The sequence below is a fragment of the Falco punctatus genome, assembly GCF_963210335.1.
Source record: "Falco punctatus genome assembly, chromosome: 5".
Lineage (NCBI taxonomy): Eukaryota > Metazoa > Chordata > Aves > Falconiformes > Falconidae > Falco > Falco punctatus.
This window is the reverse complement of record NC_137584.1, coordinates 50,001,546-50,017,371: the sequence shown is the minus strand read 5'-3', so window position 1 is coordinate 50,017,371 and position 15,826 is coordinate 50,001,546. Positions and strand designations below refer to the sequence as shown.

Below are 15,826 nucleotides of genomic sequence, written 5' to 3'. Positions count from 1 at the left end.
TCTTGATTAAAACAGAAAAAAAAGCAGCTTTCCATTTTTAATCCATGCAAAAAATGAGCATGTGGTGACAGCTATGTATGGTTGTTAATCTGCAGGCACAAGGCTAAGCGAGTCAGTCAGCTCTACCCACAGGCTACGCTTAGCAGTGGGCGCACCTCTCCCCTGTCTATATTTTTGTACATTTCTGTGCAGCTGCATCTGGAGCACTCCACTGACTTCACCGCGATGCCACAGATTTTACCCCGGACAATACTTACCGAAGGAGTGAGTCCAGCCAGAGCTCCTTCACCTCCCGTGAACTGCAGAGGAAAGGAGAAAGAGCATCACTCCCCACAGCTACTAATCCTTTGGACGGAGGCAGGCGACTAAACAGTTCTACCCCACGTGTGCTGCCTTATATATGCAGGAGGGGCAGGTGGAAATTCACAGGCAGGAAGAAGCATCATGGGGCAGGACTGAGACACTACGAAATTTCTGTCTTCCTCTTTCCTTTTAGAGGAGCTAGGGTTTTTTTCCTTAAAGAAAAAAACCCCCACCAGTAAGCTCTTGTATCTGTTATGGATGGAAAAGATGAGACACTCGCCAGGTAAAGGTTCCATCTAGCATCACCAGCATGAGGTGGGATGTGCAGAGGGGCTGCAGTGTAGGCAGCTTCTCCTTACCATTAAAGGGCAGTGAGCACAGTCTGTCCTTTGCTCAGAGACCTTAGGCTGTGCAGTTTAAAGACACGCCACCAGATCAAATTACACTAAGAACAGTTAAAAAGATGGGGGAGTGGAATAGCCAAGATGCAGAGAAATGTTTTTGTATATTTTTTGAAAAACTAATGGCAACTGTTTACTGTCTGCAAGCAGATGTAGACACACACTTTGCCAGGGCCAACTAGTTCTTGAGATTCTAAGCGCTGGACTTCTATAGAAGTGGTGTTATGTAACAATTTAGTAATGTACAACTATGTGATAGAAAGTCTTGCTTAAAATATGTCTTAGTAAGAATTATGTGTCCAAGTAATAAAGTTTAATTCAACTGAAGAGATGAAAAAGTCCAGGAAAAAATCTACTTTTGTTCTTCAGGGTCTGATGCTGACTCCCCCCCAGCCTGGGCATGTCGGGAACATAGGGACAACAGTACTCGCTCTATCAGGCCATTACCAAAGTTCAATGTTTGATGTTAAATGCATGATATTAGTTCTACTGATTCATTGACAAAGGCAAATTAAAACCTGGTATTCTGGGTACTTGTTTTTTTATCTAGTGAAAAAGAGGAGCTGAAGCTGAGAAGTCAAAGGGTTGGGAATATTTCAGTGGTGGATCTAGGTGGAAAGCACACCTGTAAAACTGTGGTCTCTCTACTGTCCCCATCTGGATGCTCCATTTCACATGTGCAGGGGACAAGGCTGTGTCATAGCACAGCTCTTTGCAGATGCACCTTACAGCTACATCCGCTGCTGAATTCACCCTGAAAACCATTCTTTGCTTAACCACATCAGACCTGACCCGTGCAGTACTGACCCTGGGTTGTTGTATGAAACAGAAATGGGGTCTCAGCTTGGCTCTGACAGAAGCCCAAGGTATAAAAATCACTTTTGGTTAGACAGAGATGTGTCCAGAAGGGCAAAAGGAGAGCTGCCCTGCTTTTGCGATGAGCGATGCTGTAGATGACCTTTCAAGTCCTCCTGGGACCATTTCCACACTCCTGTAGAGACACCAGTCTGTAGACTTGTTTAGGGCTGAAACTTACAGGAATCTCAATTACTCTGCAGCCCTGTGCATTTGCCACTGATCATTTACTCACTGCTATAACTGATATTTTTTTTTAATTAGCAGTCCTGTGACATCTGTCATTTCCCTACTAAATCCCATGGGTTGATTCACATTCTTGCAGAAATACTGTCATCCTGCACTGCATTCTGAGAATTCTTCCGAGGCTCCTTAGTAGCTGCAGCACCTCTGCTGATAGTCCCAGCAAGATTCCTGGGACAAAGGGCATTTATTTTTCAGTACATCTGTTAAATGTGTATCTAAACATACCTGTCTGTTAAGTATCTCAGAGGTTTAGGGGACCTATGCAATTCAGTTCAGCCTTGCCTTCACTTCTAGCGCTGTATGCAGATGTATTTCTGAGCTCAGTCTGTTGCAGATTGACATGGGGTTCGATCTGGAAAATGTGCAACTTGTGAAGAAAATGGGATTTTAATGGATGGTGATTACCCAGGCCAGAAGCTTAGATTATAAATAGGGCACAGCTGTACACAGGCATAATGCTTTGAATTTCCCAGGAGCAAAAGATACAGTAATGGGTGGTGTATTGATAGTGCACCACCAAACTGTTGGCACACACTGCTGTATCTCTGTCTAATTAGTTCCCGTCTATTAACAGTTGTGGGGATGTGATGGCCATTGTACATGGAAGGTATGTGTATAGGCTTGTCTGCCCATAGGGAAAACAATTTGATTTTTCCTACCCTTCTGATGTCATTCTTTTTTTTTAATTAATCTTTTATATGTGTATCACAAACACTTAATTTGTGCCAAAATTACTTTAGAGCAGCTTATTTCATTACAAACATGCCCCATCTGAATAACAGGCAGACAAATTGTGTAGCCACACAGAACAAAGCATGGCTGCATTTGTGAAAAGCAGTAAGCGAGCATGTGCTGGCTCCTGTTGAGCACCACAGAGCTGCATGCAGGGTCCCAAAAGAGCTGCTTGTGACAGGTGGGTGAAACAGGACCAGCACACCGTGAGCTGCCCTCACACCTACCATCCAGAGCAGCTTCACCGCTTCCTCCACCAGTGTGTAAAGGGTAACATAGATGTAGCTTCTGAAGCTGATATCTGCGCTGAATATTAACAGAAAAGACCTGTCATATGGAATGTTTACAAATGAAGGTCACTTACACAAACAGCTTCTTCTCTCCCTGAAGAGATCAGTTCCCTCTCTACCACACAGCTCTTCTTTGTAGACTCAGAGCCTTTGCTCTGGTCTGCCCCTCAGTTTGGTACAGATCTTATACCACAACACATTAGGGCAATATGTTTGTTGTACCACAGTCGTTGCCCTAGGGTGAGCAGAATAGATGGCAGGTGGCTGGGGCACCCCTGGAGCTGTTTGCAGGTGATGTGTTTCTCCCAAGCCATCCCTGACTAAGTGAATGCAGTCTCCTTCAAAGGCACAGGGACATTTATGCAAAGATCAGGGCATGAGAGACAAGGTGGATTTACAAGTGTTTTGTAGGACTAGTCTGTGTGTGAGCTCTTCCCCTCCTGTACATCAGGTGGCTTCCCTCACTTCTGCTGAAGTGCTTTGCATTCATAAGTGCTCCATTCCTGGAGGGAAAGCAGGAGTGGGGAAGTCCCACCGAGCAGCTGACCCTGGGTAGAACCAGGCTTCTCAGGACTGGGTTTTCTCCTTGAGATGTGAAGCATTTTCCTTAAGAGAAGCCAGGACATCAGATTGATGCCCCTGCTTCCGCCCAGGCCTAGGCAGCCCCTTTCCCCTCCCAGGCCATGGCTGCTTTTGTGGTTCACTCCCAAGCACTTTGCCCCACAGTTTTTGGAGAGAGGTCTTGTATGGTGCTTGCTGCCAACACAGACCAAATGGTGATTTTCCCCTTTGTATGAGCTACAGTCCAGCTAGGCGTTTTCTCCTCTCCTCCCTCCTCTTACGCTGTGGCTCAGTGAAGGACACCGGACTGTAGCTATGAAGGGGCAGCATCAGCTGGGAAGAGAAAGGAATCAGGAGCTGTAAACAACAGACCAAATCTGCTGTGACTGGGATGTATTTCTTTTCTTTCCTCCTTGTCAAACCACAAATGGGAAAATCCCAACCACAGCTCACTTTTGTTTATTTCTACTACTTTCACAAATGTTTGACATGATGGCTTTTAGAAATGAGGGAGTGTGTGAATGAACCCTGAAACCCGCCTTCACGCTGTTATCGTACCAGCCAGGACGCAGCAGGACTGTAGCTGTGAGAAGGGTGCACCAACATGTACCCGGGGCAGTGACTCTTTCAAGCCCATATAGAGCAGAAAGAGCCTTCATCAGTGCCTCTCCATGTGGAAAAGGGCTTGTATTCTAGTTTTGTCTTCACTGGCACAACTGCAGTCTCCCTGGGGGACAAAAGGAATGTTTACAAAAATAGGGAAAACAGTTATGACAAAGTTAGAGACTTCTTGGGTTATGGGTGGTTTTTTTGGAAAGGAAAACTCTGCATGATCTGTCCATGGGCTCAAAAAATAGGGTGGTGTGTAGGTTGCTGGGAATAGGTCAGATTTCTACATGTCTTCTGAAGACAACTTTAATTTTCTACCACTCCCCAGAGTGTGTTGTGGATTGCATAGGCACAGTTCAGGGTTTGATCACAGAAAAGGTGTCTTAGGCTTTGATCAGACCAGTCCCTACCTCCCACCAGTTCAGAACAAGAACCAGCTCGTGCTGAACTCTTGCAGTGTTAGTCAGGTAGGACCTGGGTTCACGCTAACCCTGCCTTTGGAAAGTGAAACCCACTGTCAGTTTTCCCCAGCTCTGTTCAGCTGATTTCTATCCTTAATTAGATATCAAGGCTAGATTGCAGTGTGGGTTAGAGTGGGTTACTCTTCTACTACAGTAACAGTGGGTTACTGCTGCATAGGAAAAAAGTTACAAATAAAAAATAATTCTGTAAATACAGCCCAAGGTGTATTCTGTGTGCTTCCCATGACACCCTTTTGGTTGCATTTGCTTTGCAGGATGGTTTGTTTACTCTTTTCTGTGTGCTCTCCCTAAGACGAAGTTGGTAGCTCTGGTGTGTTTTACTCATCATCAGATGACTGGTTCCAAAGGGTGGTTTTTAGCTGTGGAGGGCAGGCACACACAGGTCATTTTCCCAGAGGGTCCGTGCTGGTGTTCAGCTGTGTCTGAATTCATTTTGTTGTACCTCAGCCGTGCTTCAGAATCACCCATTCCTGGGGATCCCCAAGGTGGCCACCACAAAGGTGTCAGAGAATTGAAGTTTCCTATCATATCTAACTGAGCAGATGCAGATCTAAATCTTTGCTTGCTCACAATAAATAACAAGATAATAGACAATGCATGTCGTTAAGTCTGAATTCTATTTTTTTTTCAAGATTTCTGGTTGAGGGTACTCAAAAAGTATTGAAAAGTGAGATGCTACTCACTTTGTTACTCCAGCAGGCTGTTCACTTATTTTGCTTCTTCATGTTGTTCATTCACAAATCAGAAACTGAAATGGTGCTTTTCTGTTAAGTTCATTTGTTCTCATGGACGGATTACATTTCTTACTGAATCCAGAGAGGTGTGAATCTTGATTTTGCTTTTCAGGATTAATACAAATGTTTTCTTTTCAATTTTGGTTGATTTAGGCTTGTATTTCTCCTGCTTCTGCACCTTGTGTTTTGCTTTGAGTTTCAGCATCAAAATGATCAAAGATTTCAAAATGAGAATCAGTGGAAAGTAGAGGTAACCTGGATTTCACATTGAATTGTAACTTGCATGTGATTTTCAGGCATTGTTCATCTCATTTTCACATAAAAGATGATCTGCAGACTGCCAATGGCCTAGAAGCCAGTCTGGAATAAGACCAAGAAAATTTGGCCCAAGCGTAATTTTGGGGGGTTTTGTATATGTGTCCCATTGATACAAAAACTAGAAAAGAAAGTCAGGCTCAGGAATGGCAAGACCTTACAACTTCCCTGGTATAGCAGGAGCTGCTCCAGGCATAGCAAGCGCCCATGGCCATGAACATGGTGGCCATCGTAGGCACCCAGGTGGAAGAACCAGAAGTAGTTGGAATTTCCCCATTGTTCACCTCAAGTTGGCTCCCTCCAAGCCCCAGTGATACAATGGGTATGTTCCCAAACTTTTCATCATAGTGATGCCCTGTGAGTTTGTCATTCCTGTGTTGTACCTGCTTCCTGAGCAATAAGTAGAACTGCCAGTAACCACTAAATTAACCACGAATGGGAACATTTATGACAACACACCTGGACTTCACCCTCCAGGCAAAAGCAGTGTCAGGCAAAGTAAATCCTTCCAAGCGCAACTTTGCTGGCTGCAATTAAACTCCCCTGAGCACATTTGACCCTGTACTGTGGGAGAATTATTTGCTGTCATGCCCTGTCCTTGTGCATGCACATCCACACACAGCAAAATAAAATGTTCTTCTGTGAAGTTTTGGCCACCTGTCAAAATCAAGATGCTAAATTTGAAACAAACATCTCCATATTAGCTGGTGATTGCCATATTGTTGCTACTAGCAACTGCTGCCTTGTGAGTGTTATATATAAACACTCCACTTTTGTATTGCTATCCCATTTTAAAGCACAACTACCTTATGAGGATTTCAGAAAGCAAATGCTTCTTGTGGCGTGGGCTCTGCCTCCTGCCACAGGGCACCACAAGGTCTCTGGGCAAACAGAACCGCCACTACTGCTGTGGAGGGGACATGCGGAGAGTGGATGTGTGTTGCACCACAGCTGCTGTGGGACAGGGCAAGCCGGCCTCAGGCACCAGCACTGACTGGCACAACTGGGGGGCACCGAGGGCTGCCCTGCCTGGAACTGGGGCAGCCAGGTCCTTGCCTCTGCATTTGCAAAAGCATGGTGACTCTTCCAGGCTGGTAATAAGAGAGGAATTCCCACCCTCCAGAGCAAGCAGGACCTGGGATCGCCTGCTAGCAAGAATGGGGTGGAGAAAAGAAAAATTGCTTTTGAGACTGAGTTCAGTTATATCAGCTCATTGCTGGAGAGGGCTTGGCTTGAAGACCAGGCTGTTCTGTTCAGGCCTGTGTTCCTGCAAGGTTGGCCATTAATTACTGCTCCTGGCATGCAGACCAGGTGCTGTTATGACTGCGTTTGCTTATTCCACTCCTGTGTGCCTGCTCTGAACCCTGCTTTTGCTTTCAGATCTTTAGTGACTCCACAGAGATGACAATGAGGACTATGTAGAGAAGGTAGCCTGCATGCCACCATGTCCATTTCCCCATTCAGTTGTGTCTGAGGCTCAAACAGAAGACTTTGTTCTCCCTTTCCACTTCCTTTTAAAGGTTTGTTTGTGCTTTGTTTGAGCTTTACCTTTTCTCCCATTTATCATATGAGTATGTTTCTTTGGGATTTTTCTCTTTGAAAACAGTCACTGTGTGTGGTCTTGCAGTCATGAACGGCCTTATTAGCAAGAATGTTTGCAAGGGAGGATATATCTTTAACCAGGCCAACCGATGTAGGTGCAAAACCCTTCCCCAGGTCTGAAAAGAAGCGCCTGTCTTCAATCTAAGGACAAGTTGAGAAGAAATGCTCTGAATTTTGCTAGATACATTAATCAGTTACATGGTTACCTGTTGAGATAAGATAGGCAACCCAGAAGAACCTCAAGAAGGGTCTTTTCAAAGAGAGATTGAATCCTTTTACCTTTAGGCACCATAAGATATAAAAATGCTAAGCCAAAAGATGTACAGTCCAGCCACTGCTATAACATTTGTGTAAGCCAAAAACCATATTGCTACAGAGCATCTTAGTATTGTTTGTGCAACACCATGAACAGATCCTGTCCTTGGGTAACTTAACTGAACTTAGTACTCAAAGTAAAAATGAACGTTCATTTTCCTGTAAGTTATGCCGAACCTAAGATGCTGGTACATTTGCAAGGGGGTCCTACTTCCATTTGGTAGGTAACAAGGAAAGGTACCTATTCTTATTGAATTGTACACAGACCCCCAGAATGTATCTTTCAAACATAACCCCTTGGAATTATTATAGCTATAAGTTAATATAAGTTAGTCACCTCCAATGCTATACTCAGCAAAAAGATTTGCTAAACTCAGGCACTGAAATTCAACATATCACTGTAATTGACTCCTGCCTGTGCTGTATTAGGAGAGCCAGATGTGCTAGAAGAGGAGTCTGAGAGGCCTGTGCTACATTCTGGTGGTTGTCCCTCTCCCCGCATCATTTCTGTTTGCTTCCATAACCAAGCATTCCCACAGTTTTCTTTGGGTGAGAGTGTGCTGCAATGTAAACCTGTCGTTAACTGTGAGACTGGCATGAATAAACAATGCAGATAATATTTCAGTACTGACCTTAAAGGAAAAATCCTAACAAAAATCACAAGCATGGAAGAAGTCTAACGATTAAACAGGCTTACTCATCAAACCTACAGTGCTCAGTAATCCCCCTAATAAGGGAATTTTCAGACTAACCAAAACCTGTAATTGCATCTTTGTGCTGGGGTTTTGTGGGTTAACTCCAGGAGGTGCTTTGGGTTTGCCCTTTGATTTTTCACGCACCATCTGAAAGGTAGCTTGCCTTCTTTCTGCCTCAGTTTCTCATGAATAATGTGCTGAAAACAGAAGGTCACTGCACTGCATAAGGTGTTTTGATATCTTTTGGTGAGAAGTGGTACATGCAGGAGAACCCTGTGAAGAGTTTGGCAGTTGTTGCCTCTTCCATCTCCTATATGTGCCACATAGCAAAGAGAAGACCTTAATTTTAGCTTTAGTGGCAAATCTTTGACAAATGAAGGTATTTTAAATGCATCATCTGTGAGGACAGCATGTTATTTTCTGAGCATTACTTGTGTCCCTCAAGGTCTTTGCGATTCTGCTTACCACAGCAAAATGCGACGGTCACTTTCTGGCCAGACCAAATACTTGCTTATTTTAAGCATGCAGCTTATTATTGGGAGGAAATATGACCTTCTGAATGAAATAACCATTCAATATTGTAACTGAACTAACCATTTTATCTAGGTTCTGTGATAAAAATGTTTCGGAGCATGAACTGCCCTCCCTTTGCCTGACCTCTGAGAAGGGATGTGACGTGGGGACTCCAGCACAGTCATAGCAGCGGCTACCCATTAAACATCAAGCAGATCATGGGAATGGTGTCTACATGCTCTTTGAGGAGCTACTTCCTTCAAAGTGAGCTTGGGAAGGGACACATGGCATTGCAGTCATTGCAACCACTGTGTACCTTCAAGCTTCTAAAGAGGCTCGTAGCATCCTCAGCAAGACAGTTTGCAAGACCACTTAGCAAAAAGGGTCTATTTCTGCATGGGGTTGTGGGGCCTCTGTGGCAGCTCCTCAGAAACCCCCAGCCCACAGCTCTCTAAGACACTGGTGTCTTTACTTCTCACACACAATATTCTTTGTCTTCTGTTTTTTACTTTCCTATGTCAAATTCTTTACCTTTAGCCATGCAGAACTTTTACCAGATTTAAGTGGATTTAATCCTCCGTATGCTTTTAATCTTGGGCTCCTGGGCTCACAGGCAAGGCATATGTGATTGCACTTTTTTCCCCGGTGTTTTTTACTCCTCTATGACCCCCAGTAACTTCTGGTCTCTGCATTAATTTCAGTCACAACAGGCAAGTGAGCAACTCTTCCCGAAGCGAGTGAATTTCCTACAAGCATTTTGGAAATCAGTGAGTGGTGGGAGGTTTTTTACCTGAGAAAGAGTCATTGAACAATTTTGGGTGGCTAATCAGCATGTGCGCCACAGCCACCGTGCCCATAGCTCTGGGCTATCTGTGGTGTGCCTGATGGAAATGGCATATAAACATGGTGGAGATCAAGCTCTTTGCAGGGAGGTGGATCAGGGCACAAAGGACACAGCCTGCAGGAAGTGTCACACGGCTGGTTCCACTCTTCCCAGAACAGCATGTTCAGATTTTCAGATAAAGCTTCGGTGACTACATTCACCTACATTCGATTTTGAGCTACAAAGATGAGGAAATGGAGGGTGTAAGGTGGTTAGATGGACAGCCCATTCTGTCTGTCAGCAAGGCCTGTGCCAAGGTGTGCCTCTGTCATCAAATACATCTCTGGTGGGCTGTTAAAATATACAAGAACTTCTTTTCAGTATACAAGAAGTGCTGAAGATAAGAGGTAGCAGCTGATTTTCAGAAAATTCCTATTTACTCTTCTTAAAAAAACACTGGGATGGTGACTGGAGGGATATATGTAAGGAGGTAGACTTCTTGCTCTTTATCCTAATGACAAGCCAGAGAACATCCCTTCTCATCAGTGTGACCAGTCTGGTCCCTTTCCTCTACTCTCATCATAAGCAAATGAAAATCAATAGCATTTGGGCTTATGTATCACTTCAGAGCTTGAAATTCCCCTCTTCCACTTTCAGTGCACTGGGGTACCTGGTCAAGAGACAAAGGCCCATTTTATACCCCAAAGATTACTTATTTTTAACGTGTGGGGAGAATACAATAACAAGTAGTAATAATATTTTCTCTTTGGTCAACTAGTGATTTTTGCTTAATTTACCTTAGAGAATTTTGGCTGAGGTTTGGCCAGTACTCTATGTAGATAAAGTGATTTTAATGAAACTAAGGAAAAAAGATGCCTGTGTTTCCCGGTTTAGTTTCTGAATGCTGAATTATGTTGTACTGATTGAAAAACCCCAAAACTTTCATCAACTTGAAAGGAGTTGCTTAATGTCTCACACAGCGGTAATCCTCTAAAAGGAAATTAAGGTCAGACACTGTGGTTGTTTTTTTCTCTTCCTTCTCTTTTTTCATTCTTTACTGTTGTTTAGCAGATCCTGGTTTTAGTTCCTCAAAACACAGTTTTTGTTGGTTCTCTTTTTCTTGATGTGTAAGATACCACTACTTTTGCAGAATGAGTTTTCCCGCCAAAAATGCCTTCCCTTGCAGTGGTTTCTGTGGCTGGTTCTGTGTCCGTGCAGGTATAACCGAAAAGGGCCCGATTCCTGCAGCCTGGCGCTCCATGCACCCCAGGTATAAAATGCCACTATTCTGATCTAGGTGTCATTCAACATTAAACAGCAATAAGTGACAACAAAAATGGGGGAAAAGTCCCAGGCTTTTGGTGTGGGATTGTGCCTTCATGAGAGAACATCTATAAAAGCCTGCTGTCAGGAAATAGCCTATTACTTTTAATAAAAACTTCTGTCCTCAGAACACAGAATTTAGACACCGCAGACTCTTTCACAGTGATACATATGTATGAGGGCTACACTTTATATGGTTAAAGTACCACCCTAGTCTCTGTTCCTTAGAAGAGAAGAGGGATGGAAACAGCTTTTGCCCACTTATGGGGTTTTATCTCCTTTGCCGTGAGTTCTGTGCCGTTGCGGCAGAGGGAGGCCGGAGCAGGCCCCACTGACTGCGGGCAGCGCTGTGCTGGGGAGATACTGCCGAGCGCTCTGGTGAGGAAGTGGAGCCAAGGACCAGATCCTCAAAGATACTTCAGGGTCTATTGCCTTTTTAATCACCTACCCACCCTGATTTTAAATAGGAGTTGGGAACAAGTGCCTCGGCAGATTTTGGATGAGGTGAGTGTCAGGGGGAGGGTGGGCAGGCTCTGGCAGTGTGAGGTGTAACTCCTTTCAGTCTGCTCTTCTTCGTGACCGCTGTGCACTCAGCATAGCTGAGAGAAAACTACCCTGCGCCTGGCCAGTGGTTTTCATTGTGATCCCTTTTATTTTCAGTACCAGCAAAAGGCGATACAGAGTCTACATGATGCATTCCCCAAATCATTTCTACAGAAAACAGATGGTAAAAGCATGACCTAAGCTGCACCTGATCATTACAGAGGATGTGTTTAATATCAGGGTGCTTGCCTGGAATGCCAAGTCTGGGGACACAGAGAGAAAAGGGAAAGAGATCAGCATCTAAAATTTGATTTGAGTTGTCACAGAAATATTGCACAGGAATGCTGCAAAGCTGGAATTCAGGGACGAGTTGCTCTAAGTGGTACTTGAATCAAGTTTTAGTCCATGACTCATCTCTAAAAAAATTAGTATGATTCAAAGATCTACTACCAGACAAAACTTTATGAATGAAGAGATCTCACTGTGTCCCTAGTGGAATTCTGCTCTGAATGAACTCTGCCTTGGGCTAACTTATGGGGCCACAGCAAGTTGTTTCCTGTCGTGCAATTTGCTTTACTGCAACTGGGCACTGGATCACTGAGATCCTCTGGCACATCTTTACCATGATGCCATGCTGCACAAACCTTTAACAGGACTTTGACATGCTAACGATCTTGTGCATGGGCAGAAGCCCTTCCTTCTCCACAAATCTGATGCATTAAAAGTGATATGCATCATGACAGGAAAATGAGGAAGGTTTCCTTTTCTTTAATAAGTAGTGTTATAATACAAAATGTAAAATATGAATCCTGCTAAGATCTTGTGAGAATTCAGGAGGTGTTTGGATATGCCCCTAAGATATGCAACAATAACAAAAGTGTAGAGAAAACCAAGAAACCATCCTATTGTATCAGCTGATTGTGGGTGACAGCACTTGCACATGTCAGAACTGATTTGTACTACAGACTCCCTAGTTGTCACTGGGCTTTACCCCATTCATGCTGGCTAACCTGATTCCTGCTAACCAGCTGTCCCTACAGGAGAGTGTGTGCATGCTCACACTTCTCTCAACACCTCCAGGAATGGTTATGCTTCAACTTAAGAGCAGCTAGTAACAAATCTTCAATGTACTTGCTGACTGTAGCTCTCTGTAGAAGGGGGTAAAGATGTTTTAAGGGGGAATAGATTGTGATCCCTGGTTTTGCTATATATGAATCTTAAAACCTTTCAGCTGAGGGACCCGCAAACCTTCTCAGTGTCTTTGTTGGTCAGCATATGGAAAGCTACAGAACGATACAAATACCTTTGCATTATTTTCTTGAAGTCCGCTTGGCTTTTGGGGAGGTAGAAAGTACCAAACATTGTCAAAGACCTTCCCAAACTTGTGTTGCCTTGGGAACGTGTTGTTGTTGTGTCCAAATAACAACTAAAAGCAGGAACACTTAAGGCAAAGTTCCCATCAGTACGAATCCAGCAACAACAGCAGCCACCATGCTGAGAACATCTGACAGCTGTCAAATGGGCTGTAACAGAGCAGGGAGGAGGGAGATGGTTTAGTCGGTTGAACAGCTTCCACCTGTACCCTTGGCACATAGCTCCTGGGCCCATGAGAGGCGGGGCAGCAGCCGACAGAGATGCTGGGTGAGGAGTGGCTGACTCCTCAGATGCAAATATTGAGACAGCACTTGGTGCAAGCCACTGTGACTTATTTTTGGACTCAACCATTACAATGACAAAGGGTTCAAACCCTTCAGCTGGTGCATAGTGGGAAGGCTTGTGGCAAGGACATTTGGCTGACATCTTCAAGGAGACAAACATACCAAGTAATAATTACCAGAAAGAAATATTTTTTTAATATCTATGTAGATACAGTATTCTTCTATTTTTCTCTCTCATTTTCTCCTTTCAGACCATGGTCTGATGGTAGGGTGGGGTAAGAAATGCAGTTTCTGGTGAAAGTTCAGATACCGGTGAAAGTTACATATGACAGGCAGAAGCTGGGTAGATGAAAGAGAGCTCTCAGTGAGGAGCAAGCAGCTCTGATCACTCCCATGTTACCCAGCTAGTGCAGTGCCCATAGCTGAGGGCAGTGGTAGCATGGAGGTCAGAGACGCCCATGGAAGGTGGACAGGAAAAGTGACAAGCAGAAAGAACCTGCCCTCCCGCTGCTCAGCTGTATATACCTGGTTTTCCATTTGTTCTTCCTTTGGGAGACAGATCCAAAGCCACAGCAGAGACTGGCAAGAGGGAAGACAGGCTAGAAGAGGTCTGCAGGGTTTCTGTAGAGGCACTTGAAGACAGTGAGGAAAAGCTACACATCATGCTTTCTTTGAACAAGAAGGACAGGGTTCTCCTGAAATGTAGCTGCAGGCTGTCTTTATCAATTCTCACTCTTCTTTTTTTTTCTCCCGTTTGTGGACACTTTTATCCCAAATAGAAGAATGAGAATCTATGACTTTGGTGGGAATGCTGTCCAGTTATGGCCATCTCCCTGGATTTGGCTTAAGCTGAGTTTGTTCCTTTTCTTCCATTCAGATTTATAAACATAGCTAATTCTCCTTGTCAGGGGCTTGGGAACCCCAGCTTTCAAACTGAGGCTCACTAACAACATAAGCAGGTGTCTTTGGCTTCCCTCTCATAAAGACCTGGGAAATTAAATTGAAGAAAAAAAGTTACCTTGATTGCCAAGTCAAACTGGGAAGTGGCTGGGAAGTATCCACTTTATGGTTTGACGGGCAAACCTATGGTAGTTGCCTTGACTCCATGTGCTCTCATAATGTCTCTGGTCATATGACTACATAGATTTTTTTTTTTTTCATAAGATCCACATGTCATTCTGGGTTTGAAATGAATGCATAAGGAGTGGGCTTAAGATAAATGTAAATAATATTCTCCTCTTTCTTATTTCAAACATTTTGAATGCATGTCATTGCAACCCATGTGATATTTTCTAGCACATTTTTATTTCTGCATTGAGCTATGCAGCTACCACACAGTTTTCTGTGACTATGTTTCCCCTCCACACTGTTCAATATCTCTTGTCTTTGACCCATCCAACCTGATGGTTTTTTCCTGGAAATGGATTTCTCACTAGGCAGATAATTTCCCTCATGATTTCATGGAATATGTTTCACAAGAGGGGAAAAAGGACAGTTACTTCTGCATTTTATGGAGATGTTTTTCTTAGAGGCTCAACATATCCATAAACAGACATCACAGAGAATGATGTTGCAATTAAAATCCACCCACTGAATTTAACTTTCGTTTTACTAGTTTGCAACAAAAGACAGGAAAGTGGCCCAATATTGGTAGGTCTGTGACTGACATTAACTGTCTGTCTAGCCTGATTTTCCTGCTGCTGTTTTTCTCAGTGCAGTTCTTTAATCTTCCCTTCCAGTGTCTTGGGAAATACTTTGGGAACATAGAGCGTTGTGCAATCTGAACAGAAATTTCTTTTGAAAATTTGTAAGACTCAGAAATTTTTCATGGGATGGGTAAAGTGTTTCTCACCCAGCTCATCATCCTGTATCTGAAAAGACTGGAAATTCCTTGTGGAAGAGGAACCAAGGAGGCCATGGAGATATGGGTTTGCGTGTCAGTCACCAAGGGCTAGCAAGCCTAAATCCCAGCTCCCCTTCAGCTCTGAGCACAGACTGTAGGTTCCTCCTGGAGCACTGTTGGTGCTGCATGTGCCTGTGCCAGCATTCCCACCCCAGGATGAAGGAGCTCTGCTCCTACATGGGATAGCCACATGACCAGGCTTTCCCTTTCCATTTTCCCGTTCTTACTTCTGCTGAATGAAAGGCTGCTGTTCATCTGGAGTATCTTTGTACCCTTATAATGCCTGCCAGGGCTGCAGTGCCAGGATTCTTCTTCAGAGTAGTCATGGCAATGTGCAGGGGAGGTGACCAGAGATTTTCCAAATCAGCACATTCCTCTCTTAGCTGGGGCAGAGACTGTGTAGGGTTGGTAAGAGGATCTGACATGTCAGCACCTGGCCCTATCCTATCCTATCCTATCCTATCCTATCCTATCCTATCCTATCCTATCCTATCCTATCCTCTTCTATACTGTGGGGACTTCTTGTCAGTGAAAACAGTTTTGCCATCAAGCCACAGCTGATCTGTCATCTGGGCTCTGCTCTGACAGCCACAGATAGTTTCAGAGAGTCTCCCCAGCTTGCTACTGGGTAAAGGGTAGGTGATGGCTTCAAGTGCCTCTTACACCTGATCTCATGATACTTCAGAGGAGTGAGATGCCTCTTCTCGCTTGCTTATTCTGAAGCAAATGTGGAGCAGATAGTGGGGGGTCATCTCCCTGATCATACAGGAAGGGATGTTGGAGGCCAAGACCAGGGCCATGTCCCAGTGGTACAAAAAGCACTTGCCCAAAAAGGATCTCTCCATTACTTCTGGGTATCTCTAACTAGAGGCTGCCATTCCACCAGGAACACACAGGTTGCAATGGACAAAGGAGATGAGGTG

General features: G+C 44.2%; 1 protein-coding gene and 1 long non-coding RNA gene across 4 annotated transcripts in view; one reads left to right on the top strand and one right to left on the bottom strand.

Moving 5' to 3' along the window:
* TAGAP (T cell activation RhoGTPase activating protein) overlaps window positions 1-15,826 on the bottom strand; it is a 55,442-nt gene that overhangs the window by 8,228 nt on the left and 31,388 nt on the right. Inside the window, exon 3 of one of the 2 annotated variants that reach the window (XM_080390070.1) lies at window positions 258-299. In XM_080390070.1, the coding sequence (XP_080246196.1) occupies window positions 258-299 (42 nt within the window). Of the gene's footprint in view, window positions 1-257; window positions 370-15,826 lie in introns of those variants that run through there. The other variant, XM_080390069.1, reaches the window with a different exon arrangement.
* The window catches only part of LOC308064894, a 50,135-nt gene that overhangs the window by 13,210 nt on the left and 21,099 nt on the right, over window positions 1-15,826 (top strand). For both annotated transcript variants that reach the window (XR_013928585.1, XR_013928586.1), the window contains exon 2: window positions 193-15,826. This exon is cut by the window's right edge. This is a non-coding gene — a long non-coding RNA (uncharacterized lncRNA). The remainder of the gene's footprint in view (window positions 1-192) is intronic.